Below are 23,190 nucleotides of genomic sequence, written 5' to 3'. Positions count from 1 at the left end.
CCTGCCCACAATAGACTTACTTTGTTCCAGACAGAAACGCTTTGTGTGGGAGAGCGTGCGTTCGTGCCAGCCAGAACGAAGATACAAGGTCAGTAACCCACCCCCCCATCTAACACACTGCAAATCAGCAGCACACATGAAAACGTACAAAAATGATTTGACTTTTAAGCAAGCTGCAGTTGATTGTTGCTAGATACGAGCTGGATGACACCTAAATCTAATCTACCAACGAGTGCATGGCATGACAATTGTGGTTAACTTTACTCTCCCATCACTGTGGAGATGACGTTATATTTATGTGAGGATTTCACAATGGATTTATTATAATAGGCTCTCAGGCCCTGTTTGACAGGCGTGGGACCCAGGCTCAGGATGGGCCACATGAGCCTCTGTTATCTTGCCTGTCACCTGCTTTAAGCTGATGGAGTGACAAATAGCACAAAAAACAGAGGCTGTGACAGGAAATGAGAGGAAAGTAGGAGTCCGCTTTCACTGCAACGAGGGGAAAAAGGGACCAAGGAGCAGAGAAAACACTCAAAGGTAGGACCCCTAACATTCACCACTTTGTACTTTGTTTAGCTCATTTGGAATATCAGTTTTTTGGATATTAAGCACACAGTATTGGAGCACATTTAGGCACTTTAGAGTAACATATGTGAGGGGAGTGTTTTAGTCCTTGCAGCTGTAGTTCAAGACAGCTATCAATGGAAGTCAAGGTTTTGATGATGTCATAGGCTGAGTTGAGAAGTGGGATGGGTCAACAGCTGCATCAGCAGATTTGTATAAGAGTGAACACAAGATTGTTCCGCACTCACACCTGCCATTGAGATGACTGGCAGGAATTTGCATCAGTTTTTATGTGGCAATGTTTCAGTGACAAATGTGATGTGCATTTGACTTTAAGATCTACATATCTTACTGTATAATGTTAGGAAAGTAACTAAGTTTACCATGATATTGCACATTTATTGCACTAAATATCCATCTGTCTTTATATTTTTTTAGGGCTGTCAAAGTTACCTCAATAATAAAGTGTTAATGCAAATTTGCTTTAACGTCACTAATTTCTTTAAAGCATTAATGCACCTTGCAATTTCTAGGCTATAATGGGCTCAGTTTTAAAGCTAGAGTGAAGATACTGACATTGTATGAAACTAGAAAACCTAAGGAAATCATTGATACCATGTCACGAAGGAGCACTCCAAAGTTACGCAAAATTTTGGTGAGGAAAAACTGGCATTGCCATTTTCAAAGGGGTCCCTTGACCTCTGACTTCAAGATATGTGAATGTAAATGGATTCTATGGGTAACCACGAGTCTCCCCTTCACAGACATGCCCACTTTATGATAATCACATGCAGTTTCGGGCAAATCATAGTCAAGTCAGCACACTGACACACTGACAGCTGTTGTTGCCTGTTGGGCTTGAGTTTGCCATGTAATGATTTGAGCATATTTCTTTATGCTAAATGCAGTACCTGTGAGGGTTTCTGGACAATATTTGTCATTGTTTTGTGTTGTTAATTGATTTCCAATAATAATATGTACATACATTTGCATAAAGCAGCATATTTTCCCACTCCCATGTGGATAAGAGTTTTAAATATTTGACAAATCTCCCTTTAAGGTGCACTTTGAACAGATGATTGATATGTGCAATTAATTTGCGATTAATCATGATTAAACATTTGAATCTATTGACAGCCCTTTTTTTTATTTAACAGTGTGGCTCTATAGATGGAAATGATGGTCTGTCGATTGGTCCACCACTTTGGTCCAGATATACTTTATAACACCAATTTAATGGATAGTCATGACATTTTGTACAGACATTCATGGTCCTCAGACGATAAATCTGATTTAGGTGATCACCTGACTTTCCTAAACAACTAGGTTGAATTGAACTTGGTTCAAACATTCATTTTCCCCACGGGATCGTTATAACTTTGGTGATCCCTTAACATTTCCTATAGTGCCACCATCATGTCAAGTTTTTTATTTAATTCATATTTAACCAATACTTCGGTTTATGACTATACCGGCTGTGGACAAAATGTCTCTATCTGCAAAACTCATGACAATTCTCTTCAGTTTCAGCTGCATTCTGTGTTTAGTGCCAATTGGCAAATGTTAGCATGCAAACACACTAATCTAAGATGGTGAACACGGTAAACATTATACCTGCTAAACATCAGCATGTTAGCATTGTTATTGTGGGCATGTAAGCTCAAAGCACTGTTGTCCCTACAAGAACAGCCTCACAAGTCCCTGGCATGGCTGTAGATTCCTGTTACAGGATGCTCTTGAGAAAAAGCGTTTGGTTTCTGTAGTTTACCTCACCATAAAGTCAGAATCACACTGCTCAAGCTTGTGAGACAATAATGTTTTGATAACTCAGTGGTGATGACTGAATGCAGTGCAGTGTCCTGGAGTTTCTCTCCGGCCTCTTTTTGTGCTCCCCCTGATGCAGTGACGTCAAAGTGTAAATGATAGGTGCTCCGAGTCTGAACAGGCAGCTTGTGCGGCCGAACGCTCCCTCCCACTTGCCATCTGCTTTTACACGAGTCCTGGGCACACGTGCCAAAGGAGACCCGTGAGCATAGAGACCTTTTTGTCGTCACTGAGCTGGCTCTGTCCGCCTCTCTGCCTCTTCACTGTGCAATCTGGTGCATGGCACTGATCACTGCTCACTGCCAGGCCTGCTTCAGTCCAATGTATGGGAGGGGAAAAAAGCCCATTCTGAGAGCCAAGAAGCTCAACATACCACTTCTGCTTTTGTTTTCTGTGTGAGGCAGGTCAGGTTGTGTTTCTCTTGTGAACACAGAGGAGGGGAAACCACGCCAGAGGATGCAGCGCGTCAGCTACAGAGCAATGGGTGTCTTAATGGTTTACGTCACAAGTGGTCTGATACGCTTTTCAAATGTGAATGAAAAGATGTTCAAATCCATTAAGATGAAGAATATATTCAGAACTTTTACACTTTTAAGTCATTTTTATTATAAGACTTCTAAATACAAATCCTAATCACAAGTTTAATTTCGTCTGTAGGTAGAGCCACCTCATTTGATCCCCCCCTCCCTCCCAAGCTATTGTTTAGCCCAGTCAGTGCTGGTTTGTATATGCAGCCCCGTGTGGATGCCTGAAAGCCTACACAGGTCAGGACTCTGTCGACATTCGTGAGATGGCTTTTGTTTAACACAAATACAGCTTCTCCTGCGACTTTGGCACCATTTCTAGAAAAGAAAATTGCTGCTTCCCCCCCGTAGGATTTTCTCAGCTGAATGGTAATGACCTTTCCCTCCTCTGAGGATATGCATGTGAATGGCTGAGTGTAGAAAAAAAAAGTCTTACAAAACAGACATTGTAATTGGTATTATGGGAAATGAGGAAAATTTAAAATACAGGAGGTGTGAAGAGGGAGTTTAAGATGTATTATTTCTACTTCTTATATTGTATGGCTCGATTAATCGCAAATTCATCACACGTTTTTGTATCTGTTCAAAATGTACCTTAAAACGAGATTTGCCAAGTATTTCATATTCTTATCAACATAGGAGTGGACAAATATGCTGCTTTATGCAAATGTATGTATATATTTATTATTGGAAATCAATTAACAACACAAAACAATGACAAATATTGTCCAGAAACCCTCACAGGTACTGCATTTAGCATAAAGAAATATGCTCAAATCATAACATGGCAAACTGAATCCCAACAGGCAACAACAGCTGTCAGTGTGTCAGTGTGCTGACTTGACTATGACTTGCCCCAAACTGCATATGATTATCATAAAGTGGGCATGTCTGCAAAGGGGAGACTTGTCTGTACCCATAGAACACATTTTCATTCACATATCTTTAGGTCAGAGGTCAAGGGACCCCTTTGAATATGGCCATGGCAGTTTTTCCTCACCAAAATTTAGCGCACGTTTGGAGCGTTATTTTAACCTCCTTTGCGGCAACCTAGTTGGTACTAATGGATTCCTTAGGTTTTTCTAGTTTCATATGATACCAGTATCTTCACTCTAACTTTAACACTGAGCCCGCAACAACCTAAAAATCGCAAGTTGCGTTAATACATTAAAGAAATTAGTGGCGTTATTATCACGTTAACTTTGACAGCCCTAATTATTTCATATCACAGAAGGTCAACAGTAGAAAGTAATAGTCAGATTGTTATTGAGAAAGATGTGAGTTGCATATTTCCATCCTTTGTCATGTGTCTTGACATGTAAAATTCATATGAGAGAAACAAACATTGCTTTCATACTCTGTTTCCCCGGTTCTCTCCAGTCAACAATAAAGCCCACATTTTGATGTCATCAAATCCAACAAGAATGCAAATAGTTGTTGCTTTGAGAAATAGAAATCAGGCTCCAAAAAGTAAAACCTGCCTTTCTCAGTCCAAATCACATAATAATAAATCCAAAAATATATTTAGTTTCTTGAGAACTTCCGTTTGTGTATTGTGTGAACAAACTTTGTGTTTGATTGAGGTCAGAATCATGAGAGCCTGGTCAGAACAGTGAAGTGATGTGGGTGAGGAGTAGGTGGTGTATGGCGCTCATTCATTATTCATGAGATGGGTGGGCAGAGTGTAAGTGGCTGTGACAGAGAAACTGTATTACTGGAGTGTATCAACTCCTCTAGGGTTCTTGACCTGATATTTGAAGGACTGAGGCTTTAATTGGTATACTGCACAAACAAGAATAATTTTGTTGAGAAGAGTCATTGGAATTATCGATGCATTGGGGAAGCCACAGAGATGGGGAGGATAGAGCCCTGATTTGACATTGCATGAGAGAGGTTGGTACTGACAACTTTTTGTTCTGATCAAACTAACATGACTCGTGGTTCATTGCATATTTACAGCAATAATGTGGTGAAAAGATTTGTCATCTGATGAAACATTTTCACTACAATCTACTCCTGTCGGACATTCAGGGGGATCATTTTCATGGCAGCTTGAGACACAGTTTAATCACCTGTTCTTTTATTTGTACTGTGTGACGATGATGATGATAAACTATTCAGTTAGAGATTGTGATGACATTCAATGTGATCTAAGTAGTGGAGATATCACTGGTGGGAATAACTAAATACATTTACTCAGGCATTGTACAATTTTGAGGTATTTTCAATTATTTCAAGATTAAGATTTTTCATTAAAATACATTGGAGAAGCTTATAAAATATAATACATTGTTATATTGAACCAGTTGTTCCCAACCGTTTTGGTTTACCATGTGTCAAATGTTTCAGAAGTCTATAAATTGTTAGGAGATTCACCCAAGAGGGACCTCCTCTGATTTCCTCTCTAAACTTTAAACTTTCATTTAAATTAGGGCTGTCAATCGATTAAAATATTTAATCGCGATTAATTTCATGATTGTCCAAAGTTAATCGGGATTAATCGCAAATGAATCGCACATTTTTTATCTGTTCAAAATGTACCTTAAAGGGAGATTTGTCAAGTTTTTAATACTCTTATCAACATGGGACTGGCAAATATGCTTACTTTATGCAAATGTATGTTTATATTTATTATTGGAAATCAATTACCAACACAAAACAATGACAAATATTGTCCAGAAACCCTCACAGGTACTGCATTTAGCATAAAAAATATGCTCAAATCTTAACATGGCAAACTCAAGTCCAGTAGGCAACAACAGCGTCAGTGTGTCAGTGTGCTGACTTGACTATGACTTGCCCAAAGAAAGATAAAATTTGTTAATGCGTTAAAGAAATTAGTGGTGTTAAAACTAATGTGTTAACCTGTTATTATCGCATTAACTTTGACAGCCTAATTTAAATATATGTTTGACACTCAAAGAGTTATCGAATTATCCAATAGGTTATTTTACAAAAAAATAAAGATTAGCAAGAAATCACAAAAAATGAATAAAAATGTATGCTGCAGAGCTTTTTTTTTTTTTTTTTTCTTCTCCCATTAATCATCTCAAAGTCCCTCAGATTTATCTATCGACCATTTGGAGGGGGCCTGACCCTAGGTTGAGAACCACTGACTAAACTACTGAACTACAGAAACTAGCTTCACCTTGACCTACAACAGTCATAAGCTACTTAAACATTAGTGCATGAGTTATAATGAGCTAGTTCTAAATAATATATAATAAAACAACAATCACAGGGGCCATTTTACTGTAGAATGAGTACTTTGATACTTTATGATGATATGATATATGATTTAAGTACATTCTGCTGATAATATTTATGTTTTTTTTTTTACTTAAAGGAACAGTGTGTAACATTTCGGGGGATCTATTAGCTGAAATGGAATATAATATTCAAAACTACCATAGTCTTGGAGGGGTGAGCAGAGGGGTACTCAGTTGGTTGCAACCTGCAACCACACCACTAGATGCCGCCAATTCCTACACACTGTACCTTTAAGTAGGATTTTGAATGAGGGACTTTTACTTACAATTTTGACATTGTGGTATCACTTTTTCCACCACTGTGAGATATTAGTTGCTGCATTGCAGATGCTTTTAGTGAAATCTGTAGTAAGACGTTTAAATTACAGTAATCTACTCTAGATTTTATCTGCATGACATGAATGTATCGTACAGTAGATATCGTCTATTTTTCTTCATTCAATTTGAAAACAGGAGAACTGGTGAAGATAAGAGTTGCTTGGTTCCATGCACTGTAACGATGGGGACACTGGTCAAACCAGCGCTGCTGCTGCTGCTGCTGCTGCTGCTTTTATGGCAGAGTGTTTGGGCTTTGGACATCCCTCTGGAAAGTGAGTCAGTAACTTAACTTGCATGTCATTTGTAATTTGTATTGTCTTACCATATATGTTTCTAATATACTAAACTGATTTATTTCTCTGCCTGCAGTCAGGCAGCCTCCAACCATCATAAAGCAGTCAATGAAGGAGCATATTGTTGACCCCAAAGACACCATGGTCATAGAATGTGAAGCCAAAGGAAACCCTCATCCCATGTAAGAGCTGATGTAGCCCAGTGAACAGTTTTGTCAAAGACATCATTGTCTGCAAACCACCTCACTGTTTTTTTTTCTTCTGTCTTTGTTTACACTTTTCATCATGAAGTTTCTCATGGAGGCGTAATGGGAAGTATCTCAACGTGGCACGTGACGCTCAAGCATCGATGCGAAGGCGCTCAGGGACGCTGGACATCTACGCCTGGAACAATCCAGAACAGTATGAGGCAGAGTATCAGTGCATTGCCTCCAATGAGTATGGATCTGCATACTCCAACAAGATCAGACTACAACTATACAGTAAGATCAATAAGAGCTTTATGGCTTTAGCTACACAGGCAATACATCATGGTAGTATCAATTGACTGCTTGTTTTGGTCTTTTTATGCGATTCAGAGTATCACCAGACCCGTCTTATCAGATAATATACTTATATGTGGAAGTTGATTAGCTCAGTATATAATATGTTGCTGTTCAGATTTGATTCATGTGCAAACCCTGACTTTGCTGCTCACATCTGTGTTTGTGTAGGAGCTCCTGTGTGGCCGAGGGAGGTTCAGGAGCCTGTGGTGGTCAGTGCTGGCTTGCCTCTGGTCCTGTCCTGTGACCCGCCACCAGGCCCGCCGAAACCTGAAACCTATTGGATGTCCAGCTGTAAGTGTCTTCTGGAGTTACCCCTCTAAATGTTTGGATCAATAAGCCTCAACAAGGAAGCATTTTAATGATCTGCTAAACAAACACGCTTTCAAGAATTCTAGCCGTTGAAATCCATCTCCTGAGAGCTGTGACTTTATTTTCATTGCAGGCTCATATGCGAGACCTTTCAACTGGCCCATTCAGACAGCTTTCCCTACCATGCAGCCTGTGCGGCCGGACCGCAGGGTATCCATGGGAGTAAACGGAGACCTGTACTTCTCTAACGTCCTGTACAATGACTCTGCTGCTGATTTCTGCTGTAATGCCCGCTTCCCCTACAAGAATGTCATCCAGCAGAAGATGCCCCAGGTTGTTAAAGTGCTTACAAGTGAGTATGATTGTGTGTTTACAGTGTCCAGTGTCTTTTGGGTGACATCTACTTTTTTTTAAACACATTTTTAAACACAAGTGTTTACACTTATAACCTGCAGTGGTGGTACATTTACTCTAGTACTGTACTTAAGTAAAATTTTGAGGTACTTGTACTTTACACTTCTACTCCACTACAATTCAGAGGGAAATATTGCACTTTTTTACATTACACTACATTACATTTACACTACATCTATTTGATTACTTTAGTTACTAGTTACTTTACAGATTCAGATTAATAATACAAAATATAATCAATAAACAAATTATCATGTATTATGTAAGGGATAATGTACAGCGAGCCGGTCTTTGTTGTGAAATAAACCCAGACAGGGCGATGCACGCTCCGCTTCGCGTCTCTCGCTGTACATTATCCTGCTTATTACACGGCTACTTTTTAAAGAAATTTATAATTTGACACAAAAATGGTCAGCCAGAGTCCAACATTAGAACTGCGCCCATATTAACGGTCTGTTATATATAGCAACGTTCTGCTATAAAGAAATAACAGACCGTAGAACGCAGAATAATAATAAAGTCAGAAAAGAGAAAATACAGGGAGAGGGTCTCTGCCGAAACAGACACCACCACACACTTTTAGTGGGGCATAAGTGATGATTGAGAAAGATTATTTTCAGTCTATACATTGTTTTTTAGTAAATTCTTGCATATTATACCTTTAATATACATGTAGCATTGGATACATACTATGGCATCACACAAGCAAAGGCTGGACTAGTGTAAGAATACGGACGGACGGGTTACACACTAACACTATCTGTTCTGTTCATCTTTGCTACCATGACTTTTTCTAACCACACTAATAACAATAAATTCTAATGTCTTTTTTCCATTAACTCCCTGTGCTTTTGCGATTATTATACCTCTAAACTGGACAATTTTGTTTTATTCCAGACTATACCCTAAAACGACTCCTCGTTTGCTCCAACTAAACTCACTAATTGTGGTGAGTGTGTGTTCTGCTTCAGTTCAGAGTTAACTTGTTTCATGGTCAGACAGGGTTTGTGAATGTTCGTGTGACTGGTGTGCGTGTTCTGGTTTTATTTCCTCGGCAGCTCGCACAGTGTCCGAGGCTGCCCCCACCTGGCTGTCTCCCACGGGCTCGACCAGCTCAATACTGGTTCTGCAAGGGGAAGAACTGCTCCTGGAGTGTATCGCTGCAGGAGTGTGAGTGTCAACTCAAAATCACAAGATATACTCAAACTGCAGGCCTTTTTAAAAAAAAAACCAATATTAAATGTTACAGTTTCAAAAAGCCTTCTGTTCAGTACAATTTTGACTTTGATTTCATGAAAGTCGTCCTGTGTAAAGCCTTGTTTATCATCATCAAGGCCAACTCCTCATATTACGTGGACCAAGAATGGTGATGACCTGGGGGTGACGCCGCGCATGAAAGTAAAGAACTTCAACAAGATGATTAAAATCCCAAAGGCGTCTTTTGATGATGTCGGTGAATACACTTGCTCTGCTACCAATAAGATTGGATATATTGAGCACACAATAACCGTCAGGGTCAAAGGTGAGAGACACTTTCAGAAACGTTTCTTAATGAACAATAGTGTTGAAACAACTAAAATATTTGTATTTGACAGCGGCTCCTTTCTGGCTGGAGAAACCCACTGATCTGGTCTTGGCCCCGGAGGAAAATGGACGGCTGGTGTGTCGTTCTGATGGCGCTCCTCGTCCCACAATCAGCTGGTTCATCAATGGGGAACCAATTGAAAGTACGTGTTTGGAGATCATGCCTACTAGCTGTAAAAGTGAATCTAAATAACTTCATTGTGTTTTTCTTTTTCTCTAGCTGCTACACCGCAGCCTAACAGACAGGTATCAGGAGACACGCTGACTTTACGCAGTGTGACCGCTGCAAACTCTGCAGTCTACCAGTGCAATGCTTCCAATCAGTATGGATACTTAATGGCCAATGCTTTTGTCAACGTGCTGCGTAAGTTACCACTTTGTCGTCCATGACAGTTACTGTGTAAAACATTGTTTCTCAATCAACCATGAGGTGTGGAAGATTTGGAATGGTTTGCCAAGGGGTCAACAATAAATATAAAATAATAATAATAATAATAATAATAATAATAATAATAATAATAATAATAATAATAATAATAGACAACTTTTTGCAAAATATTATTATGTAGATCAAGCAAGACCAGCCTATGTGTAAACTACTTAGATTTTTGTACGTAAAAAAATTATTTACGAGTAAAGCCAACTTAATTTTATTTTGTTAATCAAACAAAACAAGTATTTTGCAATGATTTTTAGCCATTTTTCTGAAAGCCAAGTTACTTGAGAAGATAATTGTTTCAAACCACACACCACACCTCCAGTTTCTATTAAGATAAGTTATACATTGGGACCAGTGCTGCCAGATCTCGTGAGAGAAACAAGCAACCAGATGGATAGAAACAAGCAACTCCCTCCCCCCAAAAAAGGCCAAAACAAGTGACCTTACCTACCTACCACAATATGAGAGAGAGAGGGAGCCACTTGATCACTTCATATATATGTATGAATTTGTTTTGGATTGCATGCATTGCATTGCATTTTTGCATCCATTTCTAGCTTGTAACTTTACATTTTTCAAGAAATTAGTGCCATTAAAACAAATTTGCATTAACACGTTATACATAAAAGAGATGAGGTAAAATATGTATCTGTTTCTAAAGTGGAAGTGCTGTACAGTTTTGTGCAGGAATGTGCAAAAATTCAAAGACTAAAGTAAAATGATTAATTGTCAATGTTTCTGTAGATGCAACGCCACGTATTCACGGGCCCAGGAATGAACTCATGAAGGTGGTAGAGGGCAGTCGTACCCTCGTAGACTGCCGCTACTTTGGTTCTCCAGTCCCTGAATTGCGATGGTGAGAACACACTGTTTGACATTTTAATTTCAAAGACATCAGCTCACAGTGTATGTGTGTGTGTTTCTGGGTCTGCTCACACAGGTCCAAATATGGACAGGGGAATCTTGAAGGAAATCGTTTTAAGACCCACGGTAACGGGACTCTGGAGATCAAACGCATACAGATAGAGGACCAGGGAACTTACTTATGTATAGTCAGCAACATCGCCGGAAGAGATGAGAGTCAAGTCCGAATAGAGGTCAAAGGTGATCACACTGCTTCATACTAAAAATATTTTACTTTATGTTTGTGTGATCCGTCATAGTTTTTTTCATCCACTCTTCTCAGAGCCTACTTTAATCGTCACAAGACCACAGAGTATGAAAGTCATCCGTGGGAGCGATGTGCGCTTTGAGTGTGGAGTAAAAGCAGATGTCACTACTCCTGTCACAACCATCTGGATGAAAGAAAAAAAGCACGTCAGTCTCGGCTGGAGGTACGTCCTATTTTGAATGAATTCTAAAGAGATATACACCAAAAATATACACTATTTTTATTATTGTTTTATTGTGAACCAATGAGCATCTTGATCTCACCAATTTCACTCGCTTCTATACTCAGAATCGCTCTGGATGAATCAAATCTGGTCATCACTAATGTAAACAGAGGCGATGAGGGCAATTATACCTGTGTCATCAAGAGCGAACTGGACCAAAAGTCTGCCTCAGCACGCCTAATGGTGATGGGTATGACACGTTTAAAATAAATGACATTTCATCAACAACACAACATGTTTGGCTTCTTAATTGTTCATGTGCGTTTGTGTGTAGACCGTCCAGATCCTCCCACTAAGTTGGTGTTGTCAGATCCATATGAACGTAGTGTAAGACTCAGTTGGGTCCCTGGAGAAAGCAACCACAACCCTATAACAGGTAAGGAGCCTGAATGAACTCTCAGAAATAAAACTATTTTGTAAGTGTTATTGTTTTTAGGGAATTCTTCTTGTATTTACCATACAGATTTGGCTATATTTCTCCATCTATTGCTCTGTTACAGAGTACTTGGTGCAGTATGATGATGATGACTGGTTGCCTGGGAAATGGAGAAATCTCTCGACGTACCCAGGGAACCTCAACTCTGTCATTCTGCATCTTTCACCTTTCACCTACTACGAGTTTCGGGTCATCGGTATCAATGAAATCGGAATGAGTCGCCCTAGTCGTCCATCTACGCGCTTCCAGAGCAGCGGCGCACGTGGGTTTGATGCTCCTGATATACATACTTATTGTCAGAGACACATTACAAGCTAGCAAACAACAGCCATATGTGTAACACATTTTTAAAGAACAGTTTGACATTTTGGAAAAACGCTAATTCTTTTTGTTTTGCCAAGAGTTAACCCTCTGAGACCCACAACAGACCCATTGTTGTCTTTTCTAGGGGAGTACAAGGGGGTCTTTAGGGGGAGATAGCAGGTCAGCAGTATACATCACATAGAAGTGGTGTATATCATCTGAAAGCTGGAAACCTGAAGATTAATTTGATATGCTGCTCAGCACTGTGTGTCAAGTTGTTCTGATCATGAGTCAGAAATAAACATGAATTAATTAATTAAATAATTAATTAAAATAAATTGTGAAAGTGTATAAGAGCTTAGAACAGTATGATGGAAGTATATGATGGCCATTCACATGCTCACTTATGTCTCATAAATTGTTGCAGCAATGTTTGGGTTGATACCATTTGTTACACAGATTTGGTGCTAAATTTAACCAATTTTTACCACTCAAGAATTGATAAAAATGATCAATTAGCTCTACAAAATACCACATTAAGACACCAAGCCCTTGAGGAACACCATAGAAAAAGCCATGTTGTGATTTGGTATCAAAAACTTTTGACATTTGGAGATTTCTGCAAGAATTGCATTTTTTACCAATTAGATGGCGAGCACTTCTGTTCTCGAAACTGCTCAGAAACCCCCTTATCGCCAATCTACCTAGGAAAGCCATCCATCCTCTGAATGCCCTAGGTCTCTAGGTTGTTGTTGTAAAGTTCCATGAGGCTGTGATTATCCTAGAGGTCCCCGTAGGTCATTTTATACAGTGATGTCAAGTTTAAAAAAATGGTCTTACTACAATGAAATGGTTACTTTTTTAATACAGTTGGGCTCATTGAATCCACAAGAGTATGTTATTCAAGACTGTTTAGGGGCACCAGTATGCAGAAATATTCAAACACTTCATTTTTAGAATAGGTCAAAATAATACATTCATATGGCATTCAAAAAACTGCATGTTTTTTTTGCCCCAAACTGCATGTGATTATCATAATGTGGGCATGTCTGTAAAGGGGAGACTCGTGGGTACCCATAGAATCCATTTTCATTCACATATCTTGAGGTCAGAGGTCAAGGGACCCCTTTGAAAATGGCCATGCCAGTTTTTATGCTAAGATATGCTAAGATCTCCTGGCTATAGCTTTATGTTTCACTGATATACACGAGTGGTATTAATCTTCTGCAAGAAAGCAAATAAGAGTATTTCCCAAAATGCTGAACTCGTCCTTTAAAGCTAATGATCCTACCATTGCATTGGTTTTCCTGCACAGCCCCAGATGTCATCCCAAAGAACGTAAAAGGTGTGGGTACATGGAGGAATAACATGGAGATCAGCTGGGAGGTAATGAACCCATCAAAAACTGTTTTATCTTGACAGTTGATTATTTTCATTTCCACCACAATGAAATCAAACTATGCCGGTTGCTGTTAACCATGCTTTCAGCCCCTGACCTGGAGAGAGTGGAACGGGCCCCACCTGAAGTACCTGGTGTGGTGGAGAAGGAGAGATTCCCGAGAGGAGTGGAAGAACGCAACCACTAAATGGCTGAGATACTACATCTACGATGCTGATACCTTCACTCCTTATGATATTAAAGTCCAGGCTGTCAACGACTTTGGGCTGGGTCCAGAGTCTCCTGTTATCGTTGGTTACTCTGGGGAAGACCGTAAGTACCTAAATCCTCTGCATTACAATATATGGATGAGTAACAAAGGAAGGACAAACTAACTTCATGTGTCTTGGGCATTAAGCATTTGCCACATGGTTTTTGTTCATTTGATGTTTGACTGGCACTCTTTTAATTGCATCATCTCATTGCACGCTCTTCTCCTGCAATGATTTGATGGCACCCGACGGGTGTTTATCTCAATGAACCCAACTCCTTGGCCTTACCTAACAATAGTGGATGACAATGCTCATTAATTTGCATCGTCCTTTGCCGATTTTCTGAAAATTTGTTTTAAATTAGTGTCTCCAAAGTGTAAAGGGAAAGACCTACAATACTTTCTTTGTATTACCTAATTGTTTTTTGTCCCATTTTCATATTGTCTAATTATAAATGAGAGAGAAAATATGTATTTAACTTTTTTTTCTCTTATTTACAGTACAGTCTCTCATAGCTCAGGTGAACCCTGTTAACGTGCACCTCTTCATATTTAGATTAACATTTTTTTATGTTTGTAGTTAGGGTCCCGTAGGTGTTCGATTAAGCAATTTGGTTGAGATCCGGTGACTGCAAATGCCAAAGCATAAGATTCACATTCAATGACCAGGTCTGACCTGAATGGATGCATCCAATGTTATGTTTCTCCACTAATTTAGTCCTTCGATTTGTTACCCCTCTCTGAATCTTAATTTTTTCCTCCTTCTTTTTAACATGTTGTCCTTCTCATCACCTCTATTTGTGTTCACTGATCAGCAAATATTAAGTCATCTCTGTTTTCCTTAGGTCCCTTAACTGCACCCTTGAACCTGAGATTGTCCGACATCGAGAGCACTCAGGTGACTTTGTACTGGGACTCTGTGACGCGCGGCTCTATGATGGGAGAACTGAAAGAATACAAGGTGTGTCTATCGTGGATTCAACATCGGATAATGCATTTTGATTACAGCTTACATTTATGTTGAGAAACAACAATAGAAACTGAGGGCATACTGTACTTCATGAGAGAGTCCACCAGTGATAGTGGTGTAGACTGGTGAGCTTCAGTTGATGTAATAGTGGGGAAAGTAGTAAGAATTTCTTGGTAAGGTGAATCCGTAGCCCAGAGATCTCCCTGCATCGTCTGTTGACTCCGCAATTGAAAAGAGACCTAAGGCAAAGAATGGGCCAGCACATGTCACTCAAAACCTTCCTTGGTTACAAGCATATAAGCACTCCTGACATTAGAGAGAAAACAATTAGGGAGTGTGAGCCAGACCAACTCCCAGAGGGAAAGCACCAAAACCGAAAGTTACCCAAGTAGTTATGTTGCTCCCTCTTCCTCTCAATACATAATAACATGTACACTCTCATACAGGCCAACTGAATAGAACGCAACGAAACAAAGTACAACATTATTATAAGTATATATACAGTATGTATGGATACCTGGAGCTGAACAGACAGTGTGCAGGAATTCAACCTTTTCTTGAAAAATAACAATCCAGTGCTTTCAGCATAATCAAAATGCTGGGTGTGTTGCTTCTCGTCTCACAGGCCTACTACTGGAGGGACAGCAGCCAGCTGAGGTGGCTGAGGGTCAATAGAGCGATGAAGTCTAAAGCATTTCCAGACAATGATCCAGAGCCCTCTGGGGTCCTCACTGGGCTCATCCCCTATAGCAACTACAAGTTGTATATAGTGGTGGCAAACAATCGATATGAAGGGCCGCCCAGTAATCATATACACTTCTCAACGCCTGAGGGAGGTAAGAAAAGCCACTAATTTACCATCCGAGGAACAAGAGAACATCGGTGTGTTCTACCAAGCACAAGCATTTCACAAATGAATGTTTGTTTCCAGAGCTTATTGTCTCCTGCTGTGTTTTTGTCTGTAGTACCATCTGTTCCCAGATCCTTCAGGATCCAACAGCGACATCTGGACAGTATTTATGTCGACTGGGACCTGCCAGCAGAACCCAATGGCGTCATTACTGGATATTCCCTCAAGTACCAGACAGGTACGCCAACCCAACATCTGAAACACTGTCAAATACTTCATAATGTAGTATTAGACTGCAGTCCTCCTAGGACAAACAACAAAGCTTTAATAACAGAGAAGAAAACCCTTTATTGCACTAAATCTGACAAAGATTTCTACATGACACTCAAGTCCACATCCCAGTAGCACATAATAGCACACTTAAATATGCACTCAAAGACCAAAATACCACTGAAGTATGCCCTTGAGAGGGTAATGAACGCTTGTGTAGGCTTACTTGTGTGCACTCAACCAGCATCAAGAGTCCTCCTAACACACTTGAATTTCCACTCTCTCCACAGTGAATGCCACCAGGGGAGAGGAGCTGCAAGTTGAGGAGTTCACTCCAAATGTAACAAGTTTCTCAGTCCGGCGATACGACCGCTACACTCGATACAGATTCTCCGTGGCGGCACGAACTCGGATCGGGATAGGGGAATGGCATACAGAGGAGTCACCCCACTACACCACTGAAAGTAATTTACGGCCTGCTCCATGCGTCAACACATTTGGTGGTCTACCAAATAAACTTTTTGATTGGATGGTAGGGGTGTCACGATTTCAATGCTAAATCGGAAACTGGACAAAATTAGCTTCCGATCTCAACTATCAAAATCAAATGCAGGACCATCGATTAATTTTACTTTCTCTCCGCCCCTTCTACACGCGTGTGAAAAATGGAAAAATACAGCTTTTGCATTTTGGAACATCAAACTTAAACTACTCATGGATGTATAAAGAGAACTGGATACAGCGTTGGAGGCGGGGCCCCGTTCATTCCTATGAAAGTTGCTCAGTGGCGCATGATGCCAAAATGGCCCGACTTCCTACTGTAAAAGTAGTAGAGCACAGCACACTTATAATGGTCTGCAGAAGGATTTATGTTTTTGTAATGATTATGTACTGAGGTGGGTCACACAGATACTGATATTGAAAAGATGCAGCTTTTTATATTGTAGACTGTTGTAGTCTAATTTTTGAAACACTTTCTAAACAAAAAGGGGAGTTCTCTTTGTATAGAATTTGAAAGTGTAAATGACTGTTGTCAGGGCATAAAAGCAATGAAATCGAAAATCAAATCAAATCGTGACCTTAAAATCGAAAGTCAAATCGAATCGTGGATTTGGAGAATCGTGACACCCCTAGTGGATGGTGATTTTGACGTGTGTGCTTACATGTGTGCTTACATGCTTGTGTGTGTCTTAGCGTATGCTCAGGACCAGGTGGACATCACCACTCAGGGCTGGTTCATTGGGATTATGTGTGCTGTGGCTCTCATCGTGCTCATCCTTCTCATAGTCTGCTTCATCAAGAGGAGCCGAGGGGGGAAATACCCAGGTACGGTGGTGCTTCCTCATATTCTATGATGTCTAATTACATCACGCTGTATCTGTTATTGCAGTGTAGCTTGTTTTAATTTCAGTTCGGGAAAAAAAAGACATTTCATTGGAGCCAGTGGATGACAAAGATCAGGAAGGATCGTTTGACTACCGGTAAGCATTAAGAGTGGACAGTTGGTGGAAAATACACGAATAAGGAAAACACACTCACTGCAAACTCCCCTGCTACCACCAGACAAAAGAAAAAAGATCTTATTGTCATGCTATCAGTCTGTAATGTCTTATCTACCAAACTGTTCAGGTTTCCAAGGTGTGTTACATCATGTATTATTATTCATATAATAGCATGGTAATAATACTCAACACTGAATCCATCATTATGTGACCCATAACACTGTTCAGCACAATCATTATTGAAAACTACATGTCTAACAACAGTAGCCATGTATTTACATTCATTTGCTCTGTAGCTGTGCATTAGCTTTCTGTCTGGTGATGTAAAGCGAGTTATCTTGTAAACAGACAAACCTGATGTTTGCATTCAGGAGTTACTTATCTCAACGCACTGATGGGAGCACTCACAAAGAATGGTTTGCGACCGCTGAGAGAACCATGAATTGCGCATGACTTGCAACCGCTATCTGCCGTCTCCATCCATCCATCCATTATCTGTAACCGCTTATCCCATTCAGGGTCGCGGGGGGGAGGGCTGGAGCCGATCCCAGCGGAGATTTGGTGATGGCGGGATACACCCTGGACAGGTCGCCAGACTATAATAGGGCTGGCACATAGAGACAGACATCCATTCACGCTCACATCCATACCTACGGGGAATTTAGAGTCAACAATTAACCTAACCTGCATGTCTTTGGACTGTGGGAGGAAACTGGGGAACTCTGAGAAGACCCACGCTAACACGGGGAGAACATGCAAACTCCACACAGAAGGGCCACTACACCACCGTGCCGCCCCTATATGCCTGTCTGCATTTTTATTAATCTAATTTCGTGGGTGCAATGGATAGAGTTAAAGCACCCCAAAATGGGGCTAATGAATGAATAACATTAGCAAGAAACTCTCTTTTAGATGCCTAGAACACAATCACTACGGTCTAATCCTTCCTACATCCTTTGTTTTGTGATCATTCTCGAACGAAAGCTGTTTTGCAATCACCTGCCACAATCTATCTTTAAATTCTGCATCACTGTATTCTTTTATTTCTTTATCATAGCTTTCTATCGGGAAATAAAGTGAACGTGGTGAATGTTTATTATGCCATGCTGGATGATGACGTTTGCATGGACGGTTGCTCTGAGTGATCAAACAACCCTCTTCTGCCTTTTGACGGATGTGAAAAGACGCAGAACATTTAACCTGCAATGTAAACTTCAATGATGCCTCTCTATACAAACAAAATGGAGACCCACTCATAAAAACATTGTTCCATAGCGCTACTAGTGGTCAAAGACTCCACAGGGTGCCTTTAGCATGGTGCTGCACAGCTACAAATCAAATCTGTTTACAATATTTATGGCCTTATTTATGATAACTCATACTTACATCATTTTCTGTTTTTTTTCCTATTTACTCTACCTTTTCTTTCTAAACCTTTATTCCCCCCAAAACCTCAACCCTGTTCTTTTCCCATTGAACCACTCAAGGTCTCTTGAAAGGTATGACAAGACTGAATATTCACACTATTGACATTTAAATTGAACAGCCCTACATGGGTTGTTATTTATTCATTTGTTTATACAGTATATAACTGACAGATGTTTGGAGCTATAAATAGTATATTCACAACAGAATATTGGAACTGTTACAAGCATTTTATGACTGGATGATCAATGAAATGTGATAAAACCATCTATTCATCATAGCAAATGATGATCTCATAAAAACTCTCTTCATATTTTAGGATAGCACGTGTCTCCACTCTGCCTTACCCCCGGCGGTAAGTACAGGACCATCTAAATGTATTGATACATCAGGTTGAGTTTTATCCTCCATCCTTCCTGTCTTCCAGTGCTGACATAATGCATCAAGTTTTTAGTTTTCATACTATTTTGCAGAGAGGAGGAAAGAGGGCTTCAAAGAGGCCAGCCGTCTATGGAGGCAATGATGAAGCGGTCAGACAGTGATGACAGTCTGGTGGACTACGGCGAAGGAGGCGAGATACCGTTCAACGAGGACGGCTCGTTCATCGGCCAGTACACAGGAACCAGGAGAGATGTCAGGGAGTTGGAATTTGGTGGAAGTCTGGAGCTCCACTCTCCAATGAATACCATCTACTCCCTGGCGTAAAACTCAAAATTCAAACTGCTTTCCTTGTCACGTGACTTTACCATGCTTGTACCCTCCACCTTCAATTAAGAACTTATGGTGCTTGTGGTTTGTCTGCAGGAGGGAACAGCTGGATGTAACCCTCTATGTCCATGCAGACAAAGCCACTTTCACGCATTTAAAGAAGAAAATGGTGGAATAATTGGGACAATACTAGAGATCAGATGCTTATTCATCTGATGAAAAGCAAGCTTTGCCTTTTGTGTTTCGTATAGGGAATGGGAATGTGACGTCACCGACAGCAAGTTGGCCATTTTTGGAGGCTGTTTAAGGCAAGTGTCAAAAGATGACACAAAACACTGCACAGTGAATGAGATTTAAAAGCCGACTTGTACATTATAGATAGTCAGACACTAAGGTCGGCTAACGTTATGGGTTTTATTTTGCAAGATACTGGAAGATTAAATATGCAGTATTAGCCAACGTTTTGTTAGTATTCAGTTAGCATAACATTATAGCTTATTTTTGTCCGTATGATTGTGTAGATAGCATTTGGCTTGTAGATCTTAATGTCATTTACCTACCCGTTTGTAAATTGGACATGGGCCTCCAAAGATTTACATATTTTGAATTGACAGGTTTTCACTAACGCCAAAACACATCAGTGACCGTAATGTGTGGCAAGCTGTCAAGGTCCTCCTAGCTCGTAAGGATCGATATCATTAACTAACTTAAATTTTGTAATATATCGCTCCTTTGCCTCTGTCAGCTTCTCTTTATACATCATGTGTATTTGTCTTTTGCCCATACTTTATACATTTCTGATGATGAACGATTGACAGATGACAGATTAATGGTCTGGTGACAAATGACTAGTCTACCGTAGCTCCATACGCTACACTCCAAAAATGGCAGCACACCCCAGAATGCTCTGCGATTCCCATTTCCTATTGCATTTCCTGTAAATAAAAATGCTGCGTGTTTGTGCATGTGCATACGCGTGAGTACATGTTCAGTTATCCTGTCAATGGAGGGACGCAGGCTGCACATCAGAGGAGACAGAAGTGGATCAGTTTATCATGTTGATAAAAGCAGTTGCACAGACTAACTTAACTACTGTTATTGCATCTTTTTCTTTCAGCTAATTTCAATAATGGCATTTGTGTTATTTTTGTGTGTTGGCCGCATACCATACTTTCACGATCAAGGGAGCCACAATGTACTCCCTGAACTTATTATTGCGTATATTTTGTTTTATACACTGGTGTTTATGGTGCAATGTGAGAATATAAAAGTGTTGATAGGTGAAGGATAATAAAATATCTCCAGGGACTAATGATTCATCTGCACGGTCAGTTTGCGAAATGTGCTCTGCTCCGAGGCAAGAGGTCAAACCATTTGGGGAATCAGCAAGCAGCCATAAACCAGCTGTAAAATCAGAAGTTGCTCATGTTTTTCTATACACTTGCCTTAACTGTCCCCATTTCTCTCACCATGGAGAGGGACAGAAATCATTAATCCAGACGTAACAGCTTTAGTTTATTTGACCCCTAACATCATCTGTGTATTACCCCAGTTATGTCCTAAATGTAAATAAAGTGGAAATATTTATTTCTAGCATGTTTGATATGCCTCTGAATGTTGAATTCAACTGCTCGGTTTCCTAATTATAAAGGGGTGATTTGTGGTTTTTGACTATGATTCTTAGAATTAGTTTTGAACCATTTGCAGATGTCTTTTGGTGACTTCAAATGGGGTCGTGTTTGCCATGTTTACAGGAAGAGTCCATATGAACGCCCCCCCCTCTTGTGGTATTCACGACCTCGTAAATGGAAAGTTTCTGAAAGCTCAGAGTTCACGACTTATGACATTTTTGTTGATGTCAGAAATGGCGGACGACATGGAAGTTCATTTTTTGGTGCATAATAAGTGAATATATTGTAATTTTAGTCATATATTGTTTTTTCTTCGTACTTTTATAATAGATCTGAAGAAAATGTTGATATTCTCAAGGGCCTCATCTTTTTCTTCTGTCATTATACCTTTGCACTTCCTGCATTATGTTTCCCGCTTGCTAGCTTGCTAAATTGTTAGCTTCTGTGGCTTCTAGACGCCGACAGTTACGTTAATATTGCTGTTGTTTATCAGAGGTGTTCTCATGACGCCAAGCATATCATGTACATGACTTCCCATATTGTAAACACAAGCTCACGAGTTTCATTTGAAGGCATTTGTTTAAACCATCAAGACAGTTTATATAATGCTTTTGAATCAAAGCATACCTGTGTACCTAATTTACTTTAAAAGGTTAAAGGAAACGTTCAAGACTTTGGGAAAAATGTTTATTTGCTTTCTTGCAGAAAGTTAGTTGAGATGAGATGATACATATCTGTATGCTACTTATGAAGCTACCACCAGAAGCTGGCTAACTTAGTTTAGCATAAAGACTAGAAATGAGGAAACAGCTAGCCTGGCTCTGTACAAAGGTAACAAAACCACCCACCAGCATGTGTAAGAAAGCGAATAAGCATATCACCCTAAGTGTTCCTTTTAAGTTAGCTGCATTAATTGGTCTTTCAAACAGTATAAAGTGAAACCTAAAAAATATTCATATCTAATTGAACTCTGGCCTTTTTGCTGCGATATGAGATAACTCATAGTTACATCATCAAGGGATCCTACAGCCTAATGGAAAAGAACATCTTATCTAACAACCTCTGACGTTTATCAGACCTCTGATATGATACCGTAGTCCCTGATATTGAGTTTTTATTATTGCACCCCTCTGATTACAGGATATGATGACTAAATCGTAAAGTATAGATTAACATACAAGGCTTTTCCTTTGTTGAGTTCCGAGTTGATGCAAAGTCAAGGAGGTCAAGACAAAGCAAACAATGATATTCCAGACTAAGACCTAAACAAGCCAAAGTGTCGTTCCAAATATGTTGCTCTTAGATTTGTTTGGTAAGGATCAACCTATATCAAATTGTAGTCCGGAAATTTTTCAATCATTCAAATTAAAATGCAAAACATTTGCTGGTTCCAGCTTCTCAAATGTGAACATTTGCATGCTTTTATTTGTCATATATATATATAAAAGTAAATTAAACATCTATGGGTTTTGGACTGTTGATGTGAAACAACCAATTTGAAGACATCACTATTTGGATGTGAGAAATGATGGGCATTGTCTCAGTTATAAAGCTAGAGTGAAGATACTGGTATCATATGAAACTAGAAAACTTAAGGAATCCATTGGTACCAACCATGCCATACTAACTTGTCGCAAAAGAGGATAAATTACGCTGCAAACTTGCACTACATTTTGGAAGGAAAAACTGTCATGGTCATTTTCAAAGGGGTCCCTTGACCTCTGACCTCAAGATATGTGAATGAAAATGGGTTCTATGGTACCCACGAGTCTCCCCTTTACAGACATGCCCACTTTATGATAATCAAATGCAGTTTGGGGCAAGTCATAGTCAAATCAGCTCACTGACACACTGACAGCTGTTGTTGACTGTTGGACTTGAGTTTGCCATGTTATGATTTGAGCATATTTCTTTATGATGAATGCAGTACCTGTGAGGGTTTCTGGACAATATTTGTCATTGTTTT

The 23,190-nt window shown here is 39.8% G+C and overlaps 1 protein-coding gene across 3 annotated transcripts; it reads left to right on the top strand.

Moving 5' to 3' along the window:
* The first annotated feature begins 41 nt into the window (after positions 1-41).
* Positions 42-23,088, top strand: nfascb (neurofascin homolog (chicken) b). 3 transcript variants are annotated; one of them, XM_074643618.1, is made up of 28 exons: positions 42-88; positions 331-540; positions 6,638-6,774; positions 6,872-6,977; positions 7,087-7,277; positions 7,509-7,631; positions 7,783-8,001; positions 9,122-9,233; positions 9,398-9,585; positions 9,659-9,790; positions 9,868-10,011; positions 10,831-10,942; positions 11,027-11,190; positions 11,273-11,420; positions 11,546-11,670; positions 11,755-11,856; positions 11,981-12,178; positions 13,535-13,605; positions 13,708-13,930; positions 14,714-14,829; positions 15,464-15,674; positions 15,804-15,926; positions 16,249-16,422; positions 17,153-17,284; positions 17,370-17,439; positions 18,948-18,959; positions 19,205-19,240; positions 19,359-23,088. In XM_074643618.1, the coding sequence occupies exons 3-28, from the start codon at positions 6,684-6,686 to the stop codon at positions 19,588-19,590; spliced, it is 3,555 nt and encodes a 1,184-aa protein (XP_074499719.1). In that variant the 5' UTR covers positions 42-88; positions 331-540; positions 6,638-6,683; the 3' UTR covers positions 19,591-23,088. The 3 variants fall into 3 exon arrangements, with proteins under 3 accessions (XP_074499719.1, XP_074499721.1, XP_074499720.1); XM_074643620.1 differs by lacking the exon at positions 42-88 and having other exon boundaries at positions 116-540; positions 13,541-13,605; XM_074643619.1 differs by lacking the exons at positions 42-88; positions 331-540 and adding an exon at positions 4,551-4,808.
* The last annotated feature ends 102 nt before the right edge of the window (positions 23,089-23,190 follow it).

This window comes from Sebastes fasciatus, chromosome 8 (genome assembly GCF_043250625.1).
Source record: "Sebastes fasciatus isolate fSebFas1 chromosome 8, fSebFas1.pri, whole genome shotgun sequence".
NCBI classification, from domain to species: domain Eukaryota; kingdom Metazoa; phylum Chordata; class Actinopteri; order Perciformes; family Sebastidae; genus Sebastes; species Sebastes fasciatus.
Note: the sequence above shows the minus strand (reverse complement) of the source record. Positions and strands in the feature narration are given on the sequence as shown.